The 27,580-nt window shown below is 39.6% G+C and overlaps 2 protein-coding genes across 9 annotated transcripts in view; both read right to left on the bottom strand.

Moving 5' to 3' along the window:
* Positions 1–300: 300 nt before the first annotated feature.
* Positions 301–4,938, bottom strand: LOC117394835 (putative transferase CAF17 homolog, mitochondrial). Its single transcript, XM_033993466.3, has 3 exons — positions 4,391–4,938; positions 3,029–3,384; positions 301–2,056 (listed from the first exon to the last, which is right to left on the bottom strand). Exons 1-3 carry the CDS (start codon positions 4,777–4,779, stop codon positions 1,671–1,673), a joined length of 1,131 nt encoding a protein of 376 aa, XP_033849357.2. The 5' UTR covers positions 4,780–4,938; the 3' UTR covers positions 301–1,670.
* A 5,369-nt stretch (positions 4,939–10,307) lies between these two features.
* Positions 10,308–27,580, bottom strand: part of LOC117394834 (gap junction gamma-1 protein-like) — a 33,416-nt gene continuing 16,143 nt past the window's right edge. For 6 of the 8 annotated variants that reach the window (XM_059017752.1, XM_059017721.1, XM_059017702.1 and 3 more), the window contains one exon: positions 10,308–12,809. In XM_059017752.1, coding sequence (XP_058873735.1) covers positions 11,539–12,789 — 1,251 coding nt within the window. In that variant the 5' untranslated portion in view covers positions 12,790–12,809 and the 3' untranslated portion in view covers positions 10,308–11,538. Of the gene's footprint in view, positions 12,810–13,228; positions 13,469–13,952; positions 14,075–27,580 lie in introns of all 8 variants that reach the window. The other 2 variants (XM_059017737.1, XM_059017730.1) reach the window with 2 other exon arrangements.

The following is a 27,580-nucleotide window of genomic DNA, read 5'->3' on the forward strand; positions in this document are numbered from 1 at the left end:
AGGTTGTCTGTAATGTAGACAAAGAATGGCTGAATGCACACAATCAGTAATTTTCAAGAGCAGACGTATTGTGACAACTGCCATATCAGTAGCTGTTTCAAGGCAAGCCATGATGCCACAAAAGCTCATTTTAGAACAGTTACCTCAAATTAAGGCATGCTTGCTGAGGAATGTCAGATCCTATAACCAAATAGAAACCCCAGCAGAAAGGTATCGGCCTGTACCTCTCTAAAGGATGTTAATTATGTATGAATGCTGCACAATAATTAACTGTGGCTTCAGTGTGCTTATTGCACAGTGCAAATACACCAAATACTTATTTTGCAGCTTTTTATTAACTTTCCAGCAGAATAGGCTTATAGTAACTTTGGCACCTAAACCCTGAGTGTATGTACACATGTATGTCATGCTGTATAGTTTTGCATTTACCTTAGAGAACAGATTGTAACCCATTGTTCTCACATATGGGAGCCTGTATTAACTTCAGTGGGATTCAAGAAACAAAAAACACAGCTTCTTAGTTATCCATAACCGCTTTGGAGCTCACACCGCCCCAAAAGGGTAAAAATAAATAAATAATTCATGCAATATTATTTTGGCAAAGTTTAGATTAGATTTTGCATAGCCAAAAGCATTTCACCATTAATTCCAAAGCAAAACATATTATAAAGTAAATGCACTCCATAACTTCCTTCATTACTATGATCAAATGAATGACATACAGGAGGTTTAATACTTTTCTGTTTCAATAAAGACCAAAACCAAATACAATTCAAAAGCAAGCATTTTTAAACTGTGAACTTAACCAGCCCATTTTTACAAACACTCAAATGAAAACAATACATACAAACTTTCATAAGCACGTTGATAAATTGTATAGTGATCTGTAAAGCATTAATATATTATTCATCTGAAAAAGGTACTTGCCTCTTTTTTTAAAACAAACATATTTCACTGCAAATCAAGTTGTACACTGAATATTTATAACAAGAAATACAGCAAACACACCCTACTCGGGGCATGTATCGTGCTTTTGTGGGATATGCCATTACTGGTAGATAATGTTTAGTATTACATTCCCTTATTATTATTATTATTTGTTTATTTAGCAGACACCTTTATCCAAGGCGACTTACAGAGACTAGGGTGTGTGAACTATGCATCAGCTGCAGAGTCACTTACAATTACGTCTCACCCGAAAGACGGAGCACAAGGAGGTTAAGTGACTTGCTCAGGGTCACATAATGATTCAGTGGCTGAGGTGGGATTTGAACCGGGGACCTTCTGGTTACACTAAGGCTGTGTGGTCCAGTGGTTAAAGAAAAGGGCTTGTAACCAGAAGGTCCCTGGTTCAAATCCCACCTCAGCCACTGACTCAATGCCTAATTAAATAATAAGCACTCAAAACAGGAACATATAAAACAGAATAAATAATATACATACCATAAAAAGACAAACATTTCAGCTATAGCTTCTATCAGTAATCAGTGTTGCAACTTTTAAAAATAGTTCTAGAAAATGCTTAGTGGATATGCATTTATTGTACAGTATGTGGTGTTTCTCTTGAACTTCCCTGTTGCCAATTGGTTTTTACAGCTTTTCCCAAAGATACAATGTGTGCGAGTACCCATATTAACTTTTATTTATTTATTTTTTTAAGTCATAAATCACTACTGTTTATCATATTTTGGCCACCAGTCAGGCACTGAAGCCTTCAGCTGCAGAAGAGTGTTGTCCGACATTTGAACAAAAAGCGGTTCGTTGGCTTGAGCTAGTCTGATGAGTGCCAGGCCTTGGACTCCGAGGCTGGCACGGAGTTTCCCTGCAGACTTCCCACCTCCAGTGAGGATGGCAGCACCCTCGGGGGCTGCGACAGGCTCTGTCAGCTGTACAGGCATGAGGCGCTTCCGGATCACGCCAGTGTGGTGGGTTCTGGCAGTCAGTTCCTGCCCAATGTAGCAGCCCTTGATAAAGCTGATACCGTTCATGTAGGCCAGGTTGGACTCCAGAGGCAGGGCTCCCCCAGGAGGAAGGTCCTTTACACCTTCAGGCAGCCCTGCAGGAACAAACCAGAGGAGATGAACCAGTAGCTGAAAAGTACTATTTCAGCCTTACCTTATTGTGGTGTGGTTACAAACTCAAAACCTTATTATGCATGATTTTGTTTTTGTTTACTTTAATACAGATTCATATTGCTTGTTTAAAAACACAGGAATGGGGCTTTTTTGTTTACACTAGTGGGCCTTTACTGGCAGATAAGGACCGGGAATGCTGCATCTCGATTGGCTGGGGCAGTTTCCAATGTTCCATCAGGTTTATAATTGAAATGAATGACAACTAATGTAATATCAGTTTACAATAGCACGACAGCAAATTACAGAGTAGCACAAACTCAAAGTGGAAAGTGAATCCTTAAAATGCAATACATTTTCTGTATTGTGAGTAACTAAACTGTACCTGAAAACTTATAATTAATTGCATTTTCTTGTGGTGAAACTATATATGCCTTCCCTTCCTGGGGCTATACTTAGCAAGTCAGGTACATAGTAACCCAGCACAGCCACTGGGAGTGTTTACTAAGCAGTCTGCAAACTGAATAAAGTATTTTTTTTAAAAGATCATAAATTAGAGAAGGGCTATATCTGCGAAGCTTACCAGTCTTTTACCATGTAGGGTTACAAAAAATGAGAAACAAACAAGTGGTGAGTGCTTAACAGATCTATCACAAGTGCAAATCTTATATCAATTAGTCATTTGGTTATTCACAATTGTGTCCTGCCAAGAAATAGCATGCCACCATTATCTACATATTTGTCATCAGACAAAATCTCAGCAAATCAAGAAGCAGTATTGTAACAGTGTTCATGACATTTATGAGGACCCTTCTGAAGAGATAACATGCCTGCGATACCCTCAGGAGCTGAATAAAACACACAGTTTAATGATCACTGGACGCATGGTTCTCAAGACAACCAGGATAATGGAAACACAAGAAAAAATGTTTCTTCAGGAAGCTCCCCACACTTACCTATTGTATACCTGTGCTTATGATACGCTTCAGCGCCCCCGAGCTGGCTTGCTGGTAGGATCTCCAGTGGGTTGACTTGCTTGTTCACAATGAGTCTCCACCCCATTGCTGCAGCTCGAGGGTCAGGCTCCCACACCAGTATCTGGTCAGAGCCAGACACTTTTGGGACAGCAGTTTCGCTCTCCCCCAGCTGCCCTGAAGGCAGGACAGCCCACAGAGACAGGTCCGTGCAGGGCTCAATGATCACCTTCCGACGGATCTTATAGACCTTTAAATGTTTCTGAAGAGAGTCTGATACTGTGCTGTCACACTCCAGCAATAGGCTGCTCGACTCTTCCCCCTGCTTTCCCTCCAAACTTCACCAACGTTAAAAAGAAAAAAGAACAAAAACAAACAATAAACAATGTCACAATCTATGTATTTTGTTGTGTTTGTCCTTCTACTACTTCCTAATGAGGTAGTCTAGAATGGAGTGTAATTGGTGCATCCCTGAGAGTCTATGGAGAGCGCCAGGAAAACAACCTTATTTATTTATTTTTTAAGTTAAGGACAGCAATATATTTTCTTGAACAGAAACAAAATTATATTTATTTATTTATATATATATATATATATATATATATATATATATATATATATATATATACACACACACACACACACACACACACACAAACACAATAACAATCTTAACCTCTGCCACGTTTTACAGCATTTGGAATAAGCACAGGTTTTACTGCAGTTATCACAACATGCACATGAACATTGGGGTTTCATAAAGAGAAACACGGAGCATGGCATGCGGTTCTCACTTGAAATGATATAAACATGTCGGGACTTGCGGTTATGGTACACAACTCACACACTCAAATAGAACATTCTGCACTTTTTATGTTGTTAGCTTTAATGGGTCGTTTTAATAACACAGAAATTAATTTATTTATGAAATATAGGTGAAAATATTACTGCGTAAAGTATTACCTTACGTCCCAACGTCGTGGTAGTTAATTGTAAACGAGGTAAGGCGAACGATGGAGTAACATGACGTTTAGTTCTATTAAGGATTTTTTTTTTTTTTTTTTTTTTTGGGGGGGGGGGTGAAAAAAAAGCAGCTTTGCGAGTATGGTACATTTTGTTGTACTATTTTGTAAATTAGTTTAGAATTTTATTTTTGGCATTTATCTTCTTTATACTAGACTTATAGTCAAGGATGAGAAATGTGGTAGAATGTTATGTTTTTGAGTTAAGAAAGGTACCGCGCCGCTGTTTTGCTATAATTGAATGATTAATGTTAGGTATAGATTTTGTTCACAGTGAAGGTTACTGAATTGATTTTATAAAATATAATACAGGCACTCTTACCTATACAAAATAATATCAAATAAAGTTCTCCCTTGAATGTTCAGCATATGGGTGTAGAGCGCCTTTCTGCCCTCTTCCCCCGTCAAACTCTCCACGTCGTTAGTGATGAGACCTTGCAGAAATGCTCTCGTGTCCTTGCCCTGAAGTTTCAAGAGAGTCCTATGAGGAGTCAGCCTGTGGCACGAATACTGCCCAAAACATGTATTCCTGTGCACCTGGCTGAAACTCCGGTTTAAATTTGTGGTTCTCCGGAAGTATAACCCAGAAGCATCGACTGTAACGACCTGGTGATGGTGTCTCGGTCCCCGATAGCACTTTAAGTTGGAACAGATGAAAGTCTTATAAACTGCAGCTCCGGAGTTGACACGGGCCAAACATGAATTAAACATCGTTCCGTTTTTATGCGTGAAAATACACGAGAAATGTTATGTAAAATGAAATATTCTTCCTTGAGAGCACCAACTGGCGTCAAAAGTGGAAATTCGAAGCCATTTTGTATCCCGAAATTCCTTGCTGTTCTGTACCTTTAAAAAAACAAGGAGCACTAAATCGAGCTTTAACAGGAGCGACTTCTGCTTAACATTTTGTTAAAGTATCTGATCCTCCTGCAGTAGTGCCACCCAGTGGCATAAAAGTATATAGTTGTTTCAGGCAAATCGTATCAGCAAATACTTGGGCTGGTACAATCAGTTATTACTACAAAATGAACTGGCGCAGAATGCACATTTAAATATATATTATTGAGTTTATTGTGATTTGTAAACTGATTTCTTATAAGTGGCAGTGAATTCCTTATACAAATGACTTATTAAACAAAAGGACCACATGTAAAATTCAGTTTTGGGAGGTAAATCCAGTCTTCTGTCTCTTGCAGTAACACATGCTCATTGCAGAGGGGGCTACTGAGAGATAATTCAAGTACTTCCCTGAAAGAAAAGTGAAATTTGACAAGCTGATAGGCATTCACACCTATCTCAAATGATGTATACCTGCATTTAGAAATATCCTGAAATAAAAACCTTTTTAATTGCAGGAGCAGAATACATTTACTATAGACAGCACCAGTTCACAATAACATGTAGATGAACAGAAGGACAAAAATCTTGAATATCTCAAGGGCCCTTACAGTTACAACGTACATTATTACAATGTTCTCTGCCTGGAAATTTGAGAAGAAAAAAGACACACAGACAGCAGGGCTTTGTTATTTTACACTGACATATAAAAAATAAAATAAAATAAAATACATACAGTATTATTTTACATTTTCATCTGGAGTTTTGGAGATTTTTGCCTTCAAATTCATGTGCAGCAATGTTCGTTTTGAATATTTCAGATAGATCCTCAGCCTCACTTAAGAAAAAAATTATTACTAGATAATAATACTGCATTGCTAAAGTCTTCTCTCGTTGATCAACGATTGACACAAAGCGAAATGGGCGGAGATTTGTGACTCATGCCAAAATGAAATCTGATCAGAATGAAAGTTCGGCCAATCAACATGCAGCTAACAGAAACAGAAGCAGCATGAGGAAACAGAATGAGAGAATACAAAATGGAATGCATGTTTCGGGGGGCAGACAAATACAGACCCAAGTAACTGAATACGTTGTGTCCAAAATGTGTTTTGTGAAGCATGTTTAAAATGTCAAGATAATCTCCACATCAAAATAACAATTAAAAAAACATAAAATTGAGTCTTTTTCCATGAAGGTATTGATTCAACAGGAAGAAAATATAAAACACAAGCTGGAACTAGACAGCTTTTTAAAGAGCAGATCAATACAACAGAAAGAGCTTTTCTTCAACTCAACTTTTAACTGTCAAAACCTTATAGGTAGGTAAAGCACAGATTATGTTTTATTTTTCAAAAATTAATGCTTTTTAATAAATATTCAGTCTAACTCCTGCAAGTTATATGCCATAGATTTATGCAATAAGGCCTGACAGGGTGTCCGTATACGTCGAACATACAGACGCCTTGGGATGTTCTGTGACACGAGGTGAAGCCGAGTGCCTCCAACCCCCAAGAAGTCTGTATATTTGAGGTATATGGACACCCTGAAGGACCATATTGCATTTATAATCCAGGTCAAACAGTGGATTTGAAAAAAATATCACAGGCAAGATGGGAGAACATCTGATTATAGCAGTGCAGAATATCTTGTTCTTTACGATTAGCAGCACAAGAAATATCTCAATAAAGAATATAAACAGAAATTGTGGAAATTGGAAAGTAAGCAGTATTGGTATGTTAAAATAAACACACTGTTTTGACTACAGGTTTTTTGTTAAATGTTCGGGTGTAGCTTCTAGAAAGTGCATGCCATGAGATACCGCGGCCCATTATTAAATATAGACTGAACTACAAAACAAAATCACGCATCTAATTATATCCAGTAGCATACACAGGTAAGTGGTATTGTATTTACAGCAAATTAAAACGGTTTTATGTCACTCATATATGTTAGTATATGTGTATATTTTCCCCCAATAATGTAAAACACTGTCTGTGCTTTGTGACGTTACATCTGCATTGACAGTACCATCTTCCTGAGTGTACTGTATTGTTCATTAAAAATAAAATCAGGATGCATCATCGAAATGATTGCATTTGGTAGTCCTGTCTGTGCTTCTAATTTTGTTTAAACAATTATTTTGTTGCCAATAACATTGTTGAGATTATATAAATATATACAGTATATTTCAGCTCTTGCACAAGATGCTGGTACTCCCCTAGGGTTTCCCGTTGCTCGTTATTATAGGGTGAATCCACATTCTTCTCTTTCTTTCTCTTCTTCGGAGCAGTAACCATGTAGCAGCTTGCACCCAATCAATATGCGAATTTCGCATTTTATTCACAGCAATTACGCTCAAGTATAAAAGTTATTATTCAATTCCATAGGTTCGATTTTTTACCATTGATAAAACGCAGCGAATAAATGCTACAGTGTGAATAGCCCTTAAAGCCGAGTAAATATATATAATTGAAATGTGCAAAAATAAGTAACTATTTATTTTTTGTGTTGAATTGTACATTGGCATTGAATAGATCCACCAGGAGGTGGTATTGAGACGGCACTGAAATATATATTTTTCTCTCAGTGCAAGACACTGTTGCTTCAGCAGAACAGAGGGACGGGAGGAAAAATATTGATTCAATGCCATCTCGTATTTCATTACTTTTTCGAGGTCTGTGTCAGAGAGGGGTGGATAATGTGCAGAGATGTCTTTTTGTGTTTTTCTTTAGCGTTTACAAACCGCTAAAAAGACATTACTTAAAGTGATGAAGTCGGGGGGAGTGTGTATATTGTAGCATTGGGTGAAAATAAAAGCAGGCTCACATACAGGCAGTTTTCTTGCTCAAATCCATGGTTTATTAACGCAGAACCACTGTCAGTTGTGGTCCACGCTAAAATAATAAAATAAACTAACTATGTAAATCTACCATTAACCTGTTACAATATTCACTCTCTCAAATATTTTTTTTATTTTTTGGCTCTGCTCTTGTCTCTGCTCAAACTACTACCCCCCCTGAGCCCTACATGCGCCCCCCACCAGCGTCCACCAACCCCGGGCATGCAATAGCTTACCCTAGCCCTGGGACTGGACATCTGAGCACCCCCCTGAGCCCTGAGTTCCCTGGTAGGGTGGGGGTGGGGGATCCCCTTTTCATTCTGTTGCGCTGGGGGATCCCCTTTTCATTCTATTGCGCTGATCCCGGGATGGGGTTGTGTTTCCCCGTGATGGTTGTGTAGTGGGCGACGTTCTATGATTCTGCTTTCTCTAATTCAGTCCAAACGGAACAGACAATAAGTCCTGCTGCATTGCAAATCCCTGGGTCATTACAATATTGACAGGTTCCCCCAGTTTTTTTTTTTCATTCAGATAGCAGTTTATTCCAGCTCGGAGACTAATGTAGCTTGACATTTTGTATTCTCCTTGGGCATTTCTTACATTTCCATAGAAATCCCTTAGTATTTTATTACAATTTCTTAAGATGTCCATTTTCCACAGTTGAGACAATTTGTTTCTGTTTCAGACAGTCCTGAAAGATAACATTTTTTTTTTGTATTTTTTTTCCATTTTGCTATCTTCCATTAAGTTAATTGTTCATGTCTATTTACTACTTTTGGGATTTTGCTAGTAGTTGGTCAGATTTATAGTTATTGTACCTCTTTAATTGTAAATAAGATGGCAGCTACCAGTACTGTAAATTCTGTGAGGCAGCGCAGTGATTTCTAATACGCGATAGGCTCCAACAGTCTGTATCCATCCAATATACAGACAGCTGGAACCTTGCTCGACCAATCACACTGCTTGTTGCATGTTCCATTGCCAGACCTGGATTATAGTCACATATACTGTATAATTTATTGCAATTATATGGGAAGAAGTTATACATACAAATGCTAATCCAGGCTTTAACATCCATTTTCTTGCCTGCTTTGGTGCAACATTCCGTTGCAGTTATAATGCAGATATGCAAGTTTATTACTTTTATAATTTGCTGTTACTTTCTGGTACATAATCTGCTGTTCAAACCATGCAACCTACACCATAGGAAGTGATCCGATACCAGGAATCTGTAGCATGTAATTCAAAAAATTTACATCTCCCCTTAAAGCCTCGATTACAACTCCTGTGTTAAAGAGCCAGTATCACATCTCTATAGGTTACTGCAATACCTGTGAGATGTATTAGACTTCTGTTAGACCATTTTTCCCCTAAGCTTTCTGTTCACATTAAATAACTTTCAGTTATTTTATCTGAATAATAAACAGCTTTGTGTAATTAGCTTGGTGGCTATGCTTATAAATGATGTGGACTCAGCTGCCTGACTTCACTTGCTGAAGCGAGCACAACGACCTGCTATATCACGCTCTCTTTCTACTGTGTGTGTTATCGCAGATGTAAACATCTATGGAGTTGCTGTTTGCATTTGCACTCACAGACACAACTATTTGCTTATATACATTAACCATTAAAAGTTTTTATAATACCTACGGTACCTTTGTAAAGTGTTTAACATATTATTACTGATACATTACCAAAACTAACAAATTAAATACCTAGACCACATATAAACAGGTTTCTTCCTACTGTGATATAAGTAGAGGTTAGCAGCAAAATCATCTTGATCCTGAAACAATTTTAGCATTTTTATTTTATCAGATCTACAAAAGTATTGCTCAGGTCACCCTACAAAAGAATACCAAAACACACAACACTTTTTTTTTAGGTAAGTTTAATTCTGATACGGGCTCTTTAAATTAAAAGCACCTTTATAGCTTTTTGTAGGACTGATATACCATTTTTAAATCAGGTAAATGTAAACTAATGCCACACTTTAAAATAGGCACCCATTCATGATGAATAATTATGTTTTATAAATAATGTGGAATATGAATTCAACAGTTTTGTGTCAGCTTATACCTAATTACATTTTAACTATGGATACATTCTAGAAAATATTGACCACATGGTTTAATGCATTCAATAGCAACACCACCAGCTGTGCCATCTCAGTCAATGTAATGTGTCCCATTTATGTGTTTTTTTTTTATTATTATTCTTAAAACAAATTGGGGCAAGGCTATATAATGTATGGGATAGACTTTATTTATTTCTGTTAGTCTAAATATCAAACTAGTTTGGGTTTCATACTCATTACAGTACTCTGTCACTGTCAAACAAACCACAGCAGTGTATTATTACATATAAAAACGGGGAATTCTGTATTTTTATATACACAGCATATAACTTTATCTTTGTAGGTTAAGGCACGTGGTAGTTTCATATGTACAAAAGGCAGTAGTAATAGTAACGTAACTCAAAATGCCAACACGACAGAGAGCTCTGGAAGAAAAGTGCTGCATCAAACCCCCACAGTAAATACATGAAAAAGTACAAGGTGTTGCATAAGTGGAAGACATTTTGGTTTTATTTTAACATAAAAAGAGTCTTTACAAGCCATAGGAAATAAATACTAAATCCAGCATCCAGTAGAGGGCATCAGGGTGTCAGATCTAGAGTAAGCCTAACCATCCATTCTGTTAGATTAGTGAGTTTATTCTTTTACCGTAAGGTCTCCCTCACATTAAAATGCTATCAAATTGGGGTGTTTGGATAGAATTATGAATATTAAATGTGGGTTCTACATTTACCTGACATAGTAGCTAAATGACACATTCAGACAAAGAACCATAATATAGCCAGCACTACAATCATTTTTGAGATATCCTAAGTTTCATTATATGAATTATGTTTACCCTTGTGTAGGAGCAATAGTGGCATATATCCACCTAATACCTTAAAATAGCAAGTTGAAGGATTTCCTGTTTGACTGGTGCTGACAATATGATTTCTAATAAACAGCGTTCAGGGCCGACAGCATTGTTCCAGTAGCACTCTGTCTCCATGACGACAAGTCTCTTTGACAATACACTCCAGAACTCTCATGGTTCTAATCCATCACAAAGAAAGGTAACAGCAGTCTTCCTAATCTAATGTTTACATTTTATTAAACCTTCAATAAATCTGAAAAAAAGTTACTATCATCCAGTTGTTTTTTTTTTTTTACACCCCAAACTGATAATTCTGTGTTTTCTTATTCAAGTAAAACAATTAATTGTTGGCCTGATTGAAGGCTCCATTTTTTTTAAATTAATTGGAATTGCAGATCACCAACCCACTTAATTGTATACTCCGTTTAAGTGTATAAATATTTGCGAAAAATAGGTTTTAAACTTAATCGGGTTAGACGGTAGTGTGTTATTGTGGTAGCACTATCATGTCAAAAAAATGTCTGCAGTTTGCTTTTAATAGGTCGCATTGGTAGATAATCTCAATTTTTGCATTTCTTTTGTACATTGTTTTGAGATGTCTTGGCAGTAGAAGTGCTACATACAAGTTGTTGATGGTTGATAGGAGTTCAACTCAAGAACTCTGCATGTCACCATATCCAAATCTTTACAGGCTCCTCCAAAACCTAATGCCCTATTCACTGGGTTCCTAAAAAAACAATCCTTTTCACAAACATCATCATTTAAATAGCTCTCGGAAAACTGCTGTTACCTTTTTTTTGTTTTGTTGTTTTTTAAACACAGTCCATTACAAAACAAGTTGTAAAAGTACAGAATGTACAGTTAAATCCACACAGACGTCTTTCCATCTTTAATGATAGACCCTGCTTTCTCTGTGCTGGATTTTGGCCGTTCCCCTTGTTTCTCATGGGCTGTATTGACTCGGTTCTGCTCCACCACAGTCCCGCCAGAGGCCGGGCTGCTGGTTCTTGAAGGCTGTGCATCTTTTTTGCTGTTGTAGGTCTGAAAGGCCATGTCCAACTGCTCTTGGGCAACCCTGAGGTGCCTGTGCAGGCTAGCCAGATCAGAGGGAATATTTTCATCGGGGCTGGTGCACTGCTGCTCTTGTGCCACGTTAGCCAAATTCTGCTCGTGTGTGATCAGACTGTTGGGGATCTTGATGGGTTTATCCGACTTGACCACCAGGTTATACCCAGGGGGCGATGAAGGAATGTTCCTGGGGTAGGGGTAGCTGTAGGACGGGCGCTTGCCCTTGTTCCTCCTGTTGCGGATGATGTCCCGGATGCTGCCGATACCCAAGTGGAACATCTCACAGATGTTCAGCAACAGGCACAAGCAGCTGACCACGTACATGATCAGGAGGAAGATGGTCTTTTCCGTGGGCCTGGACACAAAGCAGTCCACCTGGTGAGGGCAGGGGTTCTTGGCGCAGATGTACGATGGGCTGACCTTGAAGCCATATAGAAGATACTGGCCCCCGAGAAAAGCCACCTCAAAAATAGCTCGGGCCAGAAGCTGGAGGACATAAATCTTCATCAGTCCTTCCTGCATGATTCTACGCCGGCCGTCGTGCTTCACCTGTTCCCTGCCCTGCACTTTGCTCTCTGGCTTCATCTCATGCACCTCCAGTGTGTCCTCATAGACCATGGGCTCCTCCTCTTCCTCTTCCAGCACCTCATCCAGAGTTTGGGTGGCTTTCCACTTAATGGTGTGGGGCTTCTTCCGGAACTTCTTGAACCTCCTCCTCTCCTCCTCAGATGAGCGGGCGATTTTGTGGATGGCGTAGCCCAGATACATGATGGAAGGTGTTGAGATCATGATGATCTGAAAGACCCAGAAACGGACGTGGGACAGGGGGGCGAAGGAATCGTAGCAGACATTGTCACATCCAGGTTGCTTGGTGTTGCATGTGAACTTGGTCTGTTCGTCCGAGTAGATGGACTCCCCTCCGACTGCTGTCAGCACAATGCGAAAGACGATAAGAACAGTCAGCCATACTTTCCCCACAAAGGTGGAGTGGTTGTGGATTTCTTCCAGAAGACGGGTGAGAAAGCTCCAGCTCATGTTGGTCATAAGGACGGTTCAACTAAAACCTGTAAAGGTAAAAAAATAAACAAAAACAAATGTTAACGTTTCACACATCCATGAATCTCACAAGCAAACTGATCCTGAAAAGAAGCAGCTTCTCTAATAAGCTTGTCAGGACCATGTGAATCATTCTTAAGGTAAATGGTTATGCAGGAGAAATCTGGCATTTCCACATATCCTGCTGGCACAAATTACCAGGCAAATGCTTTGGTTTATTCAAGTTCAAAATGCTCTAACAACTATACAATTGTATTCACACGACACATAAACTTAAACTAATCCAGATACAGACTATGAGTGTTGAGGAAAGTCATTTTGGAGCTACTGGGCAGATGGATTTTGAATGGGCGTCCCCGCAGAAACTGCACATATGTGTACACTGTGTTTATGGCAGGAATGGAGGAAAATACTGAAGTTGCAGAACCTTGCTTCTCTCGCTCGATGTTGGATACCCATTTATCCAAATGAGTTCGGAGCCACTTGGATCGGTAAGGATTAATTCTTTGAACAGCAGGTAGTGGTAAGGTATCCTGCTTGGAAGGCACTTGTTCAGATGTTGCTGGGATGCCCGATAGAGGAAAGAGTGGGCTGATCAGCCCCTAGGTTGAGGCTGTCAGAGAGTGCTCTGATACAGACATGAAGTGATCTTCGAAAACCTCTGAACCTGAGGAAGAGGAGTGTGGTAAGTACTCCATATTTAATTTTTTTCTTTAATTCTTTACTCAGTGTTTTAAAATAAAATATCAAACAGAATGAAATTTCAATGTACCATTTGTAATTCAGTAATATGAGAGAATTGGTCAGGGGTCTGAATACTTTTGCAAGGCACTATATATATATATATATATTGCAGGCAAATATAATTCCATTTTAAAACAGAAATAAGTCATTTAAAATAAATGATATAGACATCACTATAAGTGCGTTCCCTGGTATATTTCCAGGTTGACAAAATACCTTAATTGTCATTAAACTGTCCTGTAATGTACATATGCTTGGATAAACGTGCCTGGGGTCCTCTCGCTATACAGCAGTAATTTGGGGTGCATACATTACATTACACTACTCTGCAAAATGAGCTTATGGCAAGCCAATCTCACCTATAGCATGGGATTTCTGTTTAGCCAATTATCACTTACACAAGGTACCTTTAATAGATTGTATGATGTTGTCTCATCTATCCCAATTTGTTGCAAAAGCTCCAAGCCTAGGCCCATTGAGATGTTACCAACCCACTGGCCATTTAGGTTACACAGTGCACTAACAGAATCTGGTGATGGAATTTAAAATGGTATTAGTCAACTAATCACAATGCTGGGGACAAACTCAAATAATAACATTAAAAAAGAGACCTGGCAAGTACATTCGAGAAAAGAAGTATAAAGCAACAGTGCACTGATCTCAGGGCAAGCTCTAGCATGCTTTGAAATACGTTCAGTGCAGTGGCAGGCTGCCATCAGCTTCGAACACCACAATGAATACAAGTACTTTGTTCAGCAGCCAGCTGACTGACTGTACAGACATTTGCTTGAGAAAATTCATTTTCCATCACACATTATAGCTAGAGGCAGAACTTGTTTTTGTTATATTGCAATTGCCCCATAGAATTAAATTTGCTTTCTGTAATGTATTGTCAACCTGGGAGTCAAACACATTGATCTTATCCTACTACTATAAACAATCAAGGGGCAATTCATATATTTTGTGACTTTCACAGATTTTGTTCTGATACATCTTGTGTACGCTAATATGCTCCTCACTTGCTCTCATGCAACATTGGACAATTTTCCATTGAACCGTGTCTGGTTCTGCTTCGGAGCACACTACCAGCTATATGTGTATTAATTCATATTCTTATGGTAATTAAAGACCTTCCATTTCAAATTATCTTTGCTATACCAAAAACAAGCAAACAGCAATATTAATAAAAATATAATATCAGAATTGAAAAACCTGAAAAAAAGATTTAACTAACAAGAAACAAATCAGTATGTTCAATTGTACACAAACTTTCAATAATGGCAATAAAATTAACATTGTTTCCTTTATCCCCAAATCTTGAATTAAAATAACTTTTTTCAAGACCTTTTACAATTTTGTATTCTTGAATTTCCCCCTGGCTGAGTTTGGTCAGTGAGGGCTAGTCTTGCCTTGTCACTTTGCATTTGGCTACAGGGATGTCTGATAGACCATCTCAAACCTCAGAAGGCAAAGGAATCTCAGTCATCTGCCAAATCTGGACAGGAAAGATGTAAACTCTGCTCTCCAGTTCCCTGCAGGCACATTGACCTAGTTGCAGTATGACGTCTGCAGTTGCCAGCTGTTTCAGATGCAGCATGCCCACAATGGTATGGCATCTCTCCTTAATGATCCATATAAACTGAGTTGTGCTTTTTCAGAAGAGTACATTGGGAACTGCATTAAAACAAAACAAACAAAAAAAAAAAAACACCATCTGATGAAATAAATCAGGGGTTAATTTGTGCCGGATCACACCGGATCCCATATCCGGTACTTTTTTTGTCTGACAGGTGAGAATTAGTTTTCAAATGAAGAGCCGTCGGAATTAAACTAAAAAAGAGAACTCTATATACATAACATGTACAATGAAAATAACAAAATGATTTTCTGTTCTGTGGATTGAATGACAAAAGTATGCTGTAACAAATATTTCACGATGTGACATCTATGCGTGGGTTGTATAAATTCAAGCAGGTTAACTTTTAATGGAAGTAAAGATGGTTTATTTTATGAAATTGTCTGCATACAAGCAGCAATGTGTAAAACTGTGCATGTTCTCATCTGTCAGAAAGCCATCTAAAAAATCTGAAATAAAGACAACAGCATTTTCAAAGACAGCAGATGGTACTTAGCTGAGTAAAAGGTACCAGATCTGACGGGCTCAGCTGGCTGAGGATTCTGCAGGGTGACCTGGGAGCATGGCAGCAGATTGAAATTACAGCTAAACACATTCAGTAATTCTGTTAAATATCCCAGCAGCTGGGGGCTCCCGAGTGGCACATCCGGTAAAGACACTCCACCGGAGTGCAGGATGCGCCCTATTGCTTGGAGATCGCCGGTTTGAATCCAAGCTATGCCACTGCCGACCATGGATGGGAGTTCCCAGGGGGCGGCACACAGTTGGCCAAGCGCTGTCTGGGCGGGGTAGGGGTCAGCTGGGGAGTCCTTGGCTCACCGCACACCAGCAACCCCTGTGGGTTGGACGGGCTCCTGCAGGCCGGCCTGTACTCAATTCAGAACTGCGTGGCCTCCAACGCTGTAAGTTCTGGATATGGCTGCATGGCGGGCTTGCTCGTTTCAGAGGACACGAGTGCTCGTCTTCGTCTCTCCTGAGTTAGTTTGGGGGCTGCAGCAGTGAGCCAGGTTGAATAATAATTGGACAGTCCAAAACTGGGAGAAAATTGGAAAATTAAAAAAATAATTCATTTAATAAATAAAAATATGCCAGCAGCCCATTCGTTACCGCTTTAAAGGTGAACTACTACTGCACCTTACCAAATGATTGTATAACATATGTTGAAAACCTTACTGCAGGTTTTGTTACCAAAAGGAATCAGTGGCCCCTTGACAAAGTCTGTTTTGATTAATTAATTTAAGTTTGGTATTCTTTAAACTTTTCTTGACCATCACAGTCTAAAAATCTTGCTTGCTAATAAAACTTTACTTAATAAATCAAATGTTTTTTTTTTTTTTCAAAATCAGTTTATTTTGTTAAAGTTTGGTTAATAAGATCAGAGTGTGGATTTGTGTACTGTATCTAATACAAATGGAAAAATAAATACTGCACTATACTGAGGCATATTTTATATGGTATAGTAGTGATCACCATCCCTTAAACTTATAGGACCCAGTATTACAGTAGCTAAGGCCCTGTCCACACTATGCCTTTAAAGCATATTAGTTGTATTTAAGCCGGCTTAAAAGTGTTAAATACGGTTTGCGTCCACACTACGCAGCATTTAATACCGTACTCGAGAACCGGACTCGAGACCACCTCAGGAGGTAGTCTCAGTCCGGTTCTAATTAGATCGCATCAGGTAGTGCGGTTTATCAATACCAAACTACATTTTTTTGTGTATCCTCCAATATCCCAAAATGCTTTGTGGTATGTTTGGCGAAATACTCAGAGCAGGCGCCTGAAGGACTTGCTGTCAGTGTACACTCCGCACTAAGTATTCATTTTTTATGCTTCAAAAAATCTGTCAGGACATCTCTGTTAAACTAGTGTGGAAAATAACAAAAACACAAAGTTAAATTAGGTGACTGCAAAAATGAAATGCGAGTTAAAAGTAGGATCGGGGATGAACAAATTACATAATTTGTAATAAAATTAAGAGGACCAGAATTAGGCTCAGGCAAGATATGAAGGTAAAAACAAAGATTGTTTTGTAATTAACAGCTTTTTCTGAGTTTAATTATAAAACAGAATCAGCTCAATTTGTTTAAAGGGACTTCACCTGATTAAAAATAAAACCTGAAAACTTCAAGCCCTACTTGTTATATTTCATTTATGCAATATGGACCTCTGTTAATATGGGGCATAACACATTATTTTAAAATAAAATACAGTGCATGGTGGGATACTATCGTATCAATTTCCACGGTTCGTTGTGCTGCTGGGAATTGTAACTGAACTATTCTAATGGTGTGTGGACGCATTAAGCCCGACTAAACATGAAACAGTACTTCAGTGTGGACGCTTTGAGCTGTATTAATAGAGCGGTTTCAAGTACGGTTCTCGAGATCGGTTATGTAATGTGGACAGGGCCTTAGAGAACAGCCCATTAAGGTCTGACTGAAGAGCCCCCTCTGGTGGATTTACACATTTTTGTTTGAAGGTGTATCCCACTCAAATAAGCAGTATTGCATACATTAGCATTACACCATACTAATTTACGGTTGTTGCCCATAAAACATCAACAAAGCAGTTGTTAACTGAACAAGCCTTCCATACTTTGTGTACTTCAATATAGACTTACTGTATTTTACTATTGTGCCGTGTCCCCTCAAACACCCTCCCTATATGTGAAAAGAGGTGTAACACTGACTGTCCATAATCTTATACTGACATATATATATATATATACACACATATATATTGACAGAGATATTGTCACATGATTAAAAAAAATAGCGGAAGTCAGTTTACACATAGAATTTTCTAGACAAACTCTAAGCAGCTCAAAACCAGATGGAGAAATTATAAAATCTTAATTTGGAGTGACAAAAACCAGAACCAATCAGAATGATTGCAAACACCATAAACCAGTAAAGGAAATTTAACAAAAAGCAATTACAATGCTACATACTGATAAAGTCACATTAGACCTCTCGCCAGCAGCTATAAATGTACAATAAACTTCTAGCACTAATGCACATGTAGTTTTAGCTTTAGTTTAAATGCAGCGTGTGCCCCAGATGGCTAAACTTCCCAGGGGCATCATACAAACACAGGGCTGCCTGCCTGCCTGCAGTCACTGATTTCCTTAGTTTAAACTGACTCAAAAATGTAACAAACATCCAGGAATCAGCAAGTAAATAGATACAGCAAAATGTGAAAAGTTCCAGGGAACTGGGAGCATAATTCATCAATCAGGGTTGATTGAAATTAATTTTTATAGGCGATGAAAAACCAAAACGCACATCTGTAAAGTAACCAGTATTTTAGTAATACACAAAAGAAAAATACTGGTGGACTCGCCTCACCACATCTACAAGACAAATGCCAATAAAGTATTGTAATTTTTTTGTTTTTTTAAATTTAGTAGTTGCCAATTATTATTTTTTTTTCCCAATTTAGAATGTTCAATTATTTTTAAGCTCAGCTCACCGCTACCACCACTGCGCTGACTCGGAAGGGGCGAAGATCCTCCGAAGCATGTGTCGTCAGCCACCCGCTTCTTTACACACTGCAGGCTCACCATGCAGCCACCTCAGAGCTACAGCTTCGGAGGACAACTCAGCTCTGGGCAGCTTACAGGCAAGCCTGCAGGCGCCCGGCCAGACCACAGGGGTCGCTGTTGTGCGGTTAGCTGAGGACACCCTGGCCAACCTAAGCCCTGCCCCCCACCCGGGCGGCGCTTGGCCAATTGTGACGTCACAGAAACCCTAGATATATATATCCAGGAAGGAAGTGATTCAGTTCAAACAAAACACAAACAAAGGGAATCCGATAACAAGGAAAAACAAAAAACCATGAACAGCCATTCAAACATTCGTACTCCACAGTAGCTTGGAACCAAACAAAAGGGTTTGGTCTCACCCAGTTGTCTTTCATGAAGTCTGCTGTGATAGTTCCTTCTGTCGTATCCTGCTGGAAATGCAGTATGTTTGAAATTTTGATGGATCCGTAACAATTTGAATAACGTCCAAAGTAACAATAAAAACAAGCAAACAAAAAAAACTGGTTCGAAACCTAGTAAAAAATATGTCAATAATGCTGTTAATTGACGACTAACTATTGTCAAACCAATAACCAAACAAAATAAAGAGAACAGAAGATTCGGCTGACAACCACAATACAACAGACTAACAAAATTACTGGCTCCTGATGACTACCTATGAAATAACCTTTTTAAGAGGATCTCCCCATTGATGGGCCCCATTTTTTTATTTATTTATTTTATTTTAATTTAGTAGTCACCAACTGTTTTCATCATTTTCTCCCCAATTTGGAATAGCCAATTATTTTTAGGCTCAGCTCACCGCTACCACCCCTGCGCTGACTCTGGAGTGGCCAAGATGAACATACGCTGTCCTCCGAAGCGTGTGCCGTCAGTCGACCGGTTTTTTTCACACTGCAGACTCACCTTGCAGCCAGGACAACGCAGCTCAGCTCAGACTACAGGGGTCACTGGTGCGCGGTGAGCCGAAGACACCCTGACCGACCTAAGCCCTCTCCCCCATGAGCGGTGCTCGGCCAACTGGGAGCTCTTGTCTACGGTCAGCAATAGAATAGCCTGGACTCGAACCGGTGACCTCCAGGCTATAGGGCGCATCCTGCACTCCACTCGGAGTGCCTTTACCAGATGCGCCGCTCGGGAGCCCCTATTTCCAGATATCTTATAATGATTTAGAGATATCTCTAAATTAACACAAAGTTATTTCCAGATTTCTCTAAATGACAGTTTGGCATACCAAAATGAAATTAAGATATCTTCAAAATGGTTTATTTAACAGATATCTCAAATTCATTTAAAGGTATCTGCAAATTATTTGCAGATATCTCTAAATATTTCAAGATATCTTAATGCAATTTGAGATATCTCTACATGATAATTGTGCTTGCCATATTAAGCAATGCTATCACACAATATCACAACAAAGAATGCAAGGGCCAGTGAAACTGGGTATACATTTTTTATTTTTTTTTAATTATGCAAACCAGGGAAAGAGCACAGAGCTACTTCATTGGACTGCCACTATTGTGTAAAGTACATTCTCAGGAATTTCACAACTTTCCTGAGCAATCAAAAAGACAATCAGAATGCTTGGGCATATAGCCAAAAGTGTACAAATCAAAACAAGGTTATGATGAGGTTTTATAATGCACTGGTGAGACCGCACTTAGGCGTAGTGTGTCCGAAGCTGGTCATCACAGTACCAAGGACATTGTGGCCCTGGAGAGCGTAACAGAGACCAATCAACGGAATGAGCTACGAAGATAGGTTTAAAGAACTGAAACTATTTAGCCTAGAACAAGAGAGAAATATGGGGGGACTTGAGTGAAGTCTTTTGAAGACAGCTAACCCTAACCCACAGAAACCAGAATCACACCAGTGTCAGTGATAGTTACATCAGGATATAATTAAATACAAAATACTACAGATTAAATAACACTTGACAGATTACAGTACTCTAAAGTACAGGATTAAATGCAGTAAAATAGGGGGCAGATAAGAGCATGTAAAGCACATTTAAGGAAGAGTGTCCATAGGGAAAAAAAGAGGAGTTCTACAGGTGAGTCTTGAGGAGGCGCCAGAAGGTGGTCAGGGACTGGGCAGTCCTGACATCCGTAGGAAGGTCATTCCACCACTGCGGGGCGAGGGTGGAGAAGGAGCGGGCTCTGGAGGCAGTGGAGCGTAGAGGAGGTAGAGACAGTATTCTAGTGCAGGAGGAGCGGAGAGGTTGAGTGGGGGTGTAGGGAGAGATGAGGGTCTGGAGGTAGCTGGGTGCAGTCTGGTCAAGGCATCTGTAAGCTAGTACAAGAGTCTTGAACTGGATGCGAGCGGTGATCGGGAGCCAGTGGAGTGAGCGGAGCAGTGGAGTTGCGTGGGAGAAGTGAGGCAGAGAGAACACCAGGTGAGTAGCGGACTTCTGGATGAGCGGACGGGTGGTGGCCAGCCAGGAGGGAGTTGCAGTAGTCTAGGCTGAAATCACTGGGATCCTTTACGATTCAACTTGTACATGTTTTGAATCAATCAGCTACTAGGAACCAGATAAGCAACAGTGGCTCAAATCACAGAAACCTTAAGCACAGGATAAGACACCTGTTTCCTGTTTCCACCTGTTTCCAACAATGCACTGGAAGCACTGTGGGCAAAACTTAAAATTGTGGAAATAAAAATACTTATTTTTTACATATCATAGGAAACCAAACAGTGTATACAGGGATTCAAATAAAACCCAGGGCCGGCCTTTTACTGTACTAGTTGATGGTTGAGGCTGTAGGTCGCTGTAGGTCAATGAACCAGCAGTCTCTCTCTCTCTCTCTCTCTTTTCTCTCTCACTCCTCTCGGGATGCTGGAGTTACAAAGTTAACAGGCACTGGCCATTAGCGCCCTTAGATAATCTTCAGCAGATCTTTAGGGTTTCAAAGAACTTAGGGTTTCAAAGCCGCATTCAAGTGTACAAATCTATGATTAGCTTCTAGGACCAGTCAGGCTGTTGAATTACTTAACCCAACTCACATACATGTATGTATATGTGTGTGTGGCTGTTTGTTCAGGGGTAGGGGGCCCGCAAGTGTATGCTTGCCTAGGGCCCAGTGATGGGTTAATCCAGCCCTGGGTACATGCGACAGTGATTCTTTGTAGCTCATTTCCAATTATTCTGGATCTCTTTGTTGATGAACTATCTTAAAAATGGCAAATAATTAGCAGAAATTCGGGGTCAATGAAAAGTTTCACCCTGCCCCCCCCCCCCCGGCTTGTGTTTTTTCTGGCACAATAAACTTAATTTGCTAATTTGATAACTTGCCATTTTTTCACATTTCCAATGTGTTTTTGTTTCAGATATCATTTTTTTACTTTATAACACACACACATTACGAAAATAGCAAAATTGTATAACAATTGTATAATAAAAAATATAACAGTCCTGAGAATCGAGTTCGTGTAGCACTGACAAACTGAAGGTTGTAGGTTATATAAAGAAAGATTTTTTTTACAGGCAAATGTTCCATTTTAAAACAGAAATAAATCGTTTGATTTAAATAATATAGACGTCACAATAAGTGTGATCCCTAGTATATTTCCATGCTGACAAAACAAGTTAATTGTCATTAAACTTGGATGCCCTGTAATATACATATGCGTGGATAAAAGTGCCTGGGGTCTGCAAAAATCTGCAACAAAATACGTCGGGAGAAATGGACATTTTTACCTTCCTTTGGCGACTTATTTCTCTTACTGTATGACAGGTATTTACTAGATAGATAGATAGATAGATAGATAGATAGATAGATAGATAGATAGATAGATAGATAGATAGATAGATAGATAGATAGATATTTTATTTTTTAATATCCTTTATTTCAATCAATCAGAAACATATTAACATTACAAAACAAATAGCACAAATATCCATACAAACCTTCCATTACAACAATTACAAGCACATTTTTAAATTATCATCTTCCACCAAACACACCACCTCCCCAATTGCCCAAATTGCCTGAAACTTTTCTAGCTGGTGCACCAATTTATAAAAAGTAAAATCAACTTTAATTCTTGAGATTACCAACACTTTAAAAATAGGTATTACCGCATCAGTTAAAACTCCATTCATTTTATTCTTCCTACTTTTCAAAATTGCCATTTTTGCCTGACCCAGTAGAAAATTTGCCAATTGACAAAGATTTTTATTTCCTTTAGCATTCTTCACCCCAAAAATAAAAGTAGTTTGAGTAAAACTCAGACCCAATTCACTAAACAAATCATTCAATAACTCAAACAAAGGCTTTAACCGACCACAAAATAAATAACAATGAAAAACTGTTTCCCTTATTGAGCAGAACTGACATGTATCTCCTCTCCCCGGCTGAATGATGGAGAGAAATGAGTTGGTGGCCACAATGGTATGCAATATTCTCCACTGTAGATCCCCCACTCTCTTAGGAACTGGTGATCTATAGAGATTCCTCCATGCAGGGGTGATGGAGTCCTCTACCTGTAGCCTCTCTCGCCAATGTGTATCAGGCAAGTTCTTTAAATTTTGAAAATGCAACACTTTCACACACATCCGATACATTTCTTTTTTTTGTATCCCCCCGAACTGAACCTTATATCCTTCTGCAAACTTTAGGATCTGCCCCGGGGTATCAGTGGTCTGCCCTACTGCAGGTTCAACTTGCAGGTCCAACTCTGGCGGTTCTGTCTCCAGCTGGCTTTTTCCTAAGAACAACTGACTCATCTGTTTTAACATGTCTGCAGGCAAAACCGCTTTCAACTGCACTAAAAACCCCTCCATCACACGCACTGATCTCACACCCAGCTCACTTGCTAGCAATTCTGCAGTTTTCCAGGCTCGGTTATCAAAATTAATTAAATCACCGACCTTCACTACTCCTCTGGAAATTAAAAGTAAAACAAAACTCTTTGATTCTAAAAGATTGCATTTTAATGCTGAATTATAAATTAGAGGCTCTTCAAGCAACCAATACATCCCTACAGACTTCAAATCTCTGTTAATTCTAAAAACCTTCCAAGCATTCAGCATCCCCCTATAAAAAACAGGCAAGACCGAGAGATTTAACTTTCCACCATCTAATAAGAACAGATGCCTATCAAAATTCAACCTCCCTACTAAACGAAGAAAAGCAAAAGCCACTGTTCTCCAGGGTAGTGATTCTTGGCAGTACAGCAGCCTCTGAAGCGACTGGAGTCTAAAAGCTGTTATTCTGCTTTTTATATCCATCAATCCCTGTCCTCCTTCTTCTACAGGCAAGTATAGCACCCCCTGCTTTATCCAATGCAGCCCATCCCAAAAAAAACTCAGCAATACTCTCTGAATTTCCAACAGCAGAGAAGGAGGGGGATCCCCACACATTAATCTATGCCACAACATTGATGTGACCAGGTTATTAATAATTAAAACTCTTCCTCTATATGAAAGCTTAATTAGAAGCCACCGCCATTTATCCAATCGACCTTTCACCTGATCCAGTATTCCTTCCCAATTCTCTTTAGCCAGTCCCTGCTCTCCCAAGTGAACTCCCAAATATCTGAAAACCTCCCTGTTCCACTTAAGCCCTGATGGTAAATCCGGTGGTCTGCTGCCCTCCCACTCTCCCATTAAAAAGGCATTACTCTTGTCCCAATTTACCCGAGCTGAGGACACTCTTTCAAATACCCTCAAGCTCTCCTCTATTATCTGAATGTCTCTCTTATTTGTTACTAAAATAGCAAGATCATCAGCGTAAGCCACCACCTTAACAGGCTCCATTGTCACAGTAGGGATAGACAACCCAATCAATATCTTTCTCAATTTTACCATCAGGGGTTCAAATGACAGAGAATATAACATTCCCGATAAAGAACAACCCTGGCGAATTCCCCTTTGAACTTTAAAAGGAGCACATAATATACCATTTATTTTAAGTACACTAAAAATGCTACTATAGAGCAACTTAATTTTTCCCAAAAAATTGGGACCAAAGCCAAATGACCTAATAACATCAAAAAGATACCGGTGGTCTACCCGGTCAAAAGCCTTCTCTTGATCCAGAGAGAGCAATCCAGCTTTAAAACCAAAGAGCTTGGAGGCAACTATTAAATCCCGCACCAAAAATATATTATTAAATATTGTTCGGCCTGGTACGCAGTATGTTTGGTCTGAATGCACAATAGTGCTCATTACTCCGCTTAGTCTGTTTGCCAATGCCTTCGACAAGATTTTATAGTCAGTGCAAAGAATACTTACGGGCCTCCAGTTCTTAATAAAACACAAGTCCCCTTTCTTAGGCAGCAGAGTCAGTACTGCGCGCCGGCAGCTCAGTGGCAGTTCATTTTCCACAATGCATTCCTCCATCACTTCCAAAAGGTCACCTCCCAACTCAGACCAGAAAGTTTTATAAAACTCAACAGGTATTCCATCAATTCCGGGTGTTTTACCCGTGTTGAGCCCTTCCAGAGCTTTAGAAAGTTCCTGCAACGTCAGTGCACTCTCCAGCTTCTCCTTCTCGCCTTCTGGAACCTGCGTTAGCCCCTGGAGGAACTGCTTGGCTCCCTCAGATCCATCCACAGCCTCTGCCGTGTACAGTTGTGAAAAGAAACCCACAGTGTGTTCCCTGATAGCCTCAGGCTCACACAACAACTGACCATTCACTGTTCTAAGACAGTGTATTGCTTTACTCTGAACCACTTTCTTTTCCAATGCAAAAAAGTATTGAGTTGGAGCATCCATCTGGGAAAGCTTTAAAAACCTTGAACGTACCAATGCTCCCTGTACCTGTGAGTCCAACAACTCAGCCAAACTCCTCTTTTTGAGCTTCAGATCTGCATAGAGCCTGTCACTGTATGTGGTCTCCAGTGCATTATGGAGTTCAGTAATCTCCTCCTCCAGCTCTCTCATCACCTCACTAGTGCTCTTTGTAGCATTCATAGTGTACTGCTGACAAAACAGTCGGGTCTGAATTTTACTCACATCCCACCATTGCCTTATTGATAAAAATGCCTTTTTCTGCCTCCTCCACCGTTCCCAAAAGAATTTGAAACATTTTAAAAAATGACTGTCTTTTAAAAGTTTAGTATTAAAATGCCAATAAGACGAATAAACACGTGCAATAGGGATAATCATATTCAAACTGACCAAACTATGATCAGATAGACCTGTGGGGTGAATAGTACATTTAGAATAACAATTTAATTGATGCTTAAAAACATAAAACGTATCTAATCGAGCTAAACATATATTCCCATCACTCCCCTTAGCCCAGGTATACTGCTTCACATCAGGATTCATTACTCTCCACACATCCTCCATATCCTGCGCTGCTAAAACAGTGACCAGCTCCTTAACTGACCTGGGATGAGGCTCTGGACCATTTCTGTCTAGCTTGTCGTCAACTGTGCAGTTAAAATCACCAGCTAATAAAACCACTTCTTCAGTCTGACTCTGGGCAATAACTCCATTGAGAGTCTGAAAAAACAGCACCCTCTCTCTCCCATCATTTGGTGCATAAATATTAACAAATACTAACTTCTTACCTTCTACCGAAACCTGCACTTTTAACAAGCGTCCTTTAATGATCTCACTTACATTGATAGAGTCATACTTAAACCCCTTCGCAAATAATATGGCAACTCCAGCACTAAAATTCGTTCCATGACTAAAAATAACCTCCCCTTCCCAATCCTGAATCCACTCAGATTTATTATTATCATCTGTATGGGTCTCCTGGAGCATGGCAACGTTAACTCTCTTTTGGGTTAAATATTCAAACAGAGCTGCTCTCTTTGCACAATCTCTACCCCCATTAACATTTAAAGTTCCTATATTAAGAGTATGCATTATAGAATTTAAAGGAAAAATACACACACTAATAAAAATGTAGACATGAAAAAGAAAAAATGCTTGTGTAGACTTATCCATTATGACTTTTTTAGAGAGGCACGAACTTTACTTATTATATTTTTTAACTGATCTCTTTCCCTTTGCTCCATTCCCAATACAGCTGCATTACGTCTAATTTGTTGTGCCGAATTTAAAAACAATTTTAAATCAGGGAAGTGATCAATAACTTCAATCCCTCTTTTCCCTTTAATAGCACTTAAAAATGCCCGTATGCTTTCAGCACTATACCCCCCTCTCGCTTGCTGACTAGCCGAGAGATCAGAGCTAACCGATGAGTCAGTATCACTACCCCCGTCCTCACTAAAATCGCCACCACTGCCTGTTGCGCAATGCATTTGAGCGCAATCCACTCTCTCAGATATTAACTCACTCACTAATCCATCAGCCTGGTCGACTCCATCCTCAGAAACAAGGCTGCGTTTTGCTACAAAACTATGCCTAATTTTAGCCTTTCTTTTCCCTTTGGGGAGTTTAAACTCACCCACTTCCCTCTCCTTCTCTAACACTAAAACTATACCTTTATTCTGTGCAAAGCTTTCCTCAATCTGTTCTCTCCCCTCACCACCCTGTCCGTCAACTACCACCCCCACCACAGGTGTTTTAGACGATTCCTGCAACTCACTTTCCCCATCTACCATACCAGACTCAACCACACCCGGGTTGACTTTTTCAGTCTCTCTCTCCGTTCTAGTACTCTCCGCAGTGCTGCGATCCGAAGGTCCCTCAGCCTGGCTCCCCAGCTCAGCTACGCTCTCTCTCACCTCAGTGACTTCTTCCCCCTCACTTTCAGTTTCTCCTTCAGTCCTCTTACAGTTCTTTGCAATATGCCCTTTACGGCCACATTTAAAACATTTCATTGTATCAGAAGAAGCAAACACTACATAATCGTTACCCTCCACCCGAAACCTAAAAGCTACATTCAGCTCTCCAGTCGGGTCATTCAGCAGCATATATACCTGTC

This window comes from Acipenser ruthenus, chromosome 3, assembly GCF_902713425.1.
Source record: "Acipenser ruthenus chromosome 3, fAciRut3.2 maternal haplotype, whole genome shotgun sequence".
NCBI lineage: Eukaryota > Metazoa > Chordata > Actinopteri > Acipenseriformes > Acipenseridae > Acipenser > Acipenser ruthenus.

Coding starts and splice junctions, on each gene's coding strand:
- LOC117394835 (XM_033993466.3), bottom strand. CDS start 4,779: ATGTTTAATTCATGTTTGGCCCGTGTCAACTCCGGAGCTGCAGTTTAT. Junction 3,385..4,390: donor TTTGATATTATTTTGTATAG/GTAAGAGTGCCT, acceptor ACGTTGGTGAAG/TTTGGAGGGAAAGCAGGGGG. Junction 2,057..3,028: donor TAAGCACAGGTATACAATAG/GTAAGTGTGGGG, acceptor TTGTTCCTGCAG/GGCTGCCTGAAGGTGTAAAG.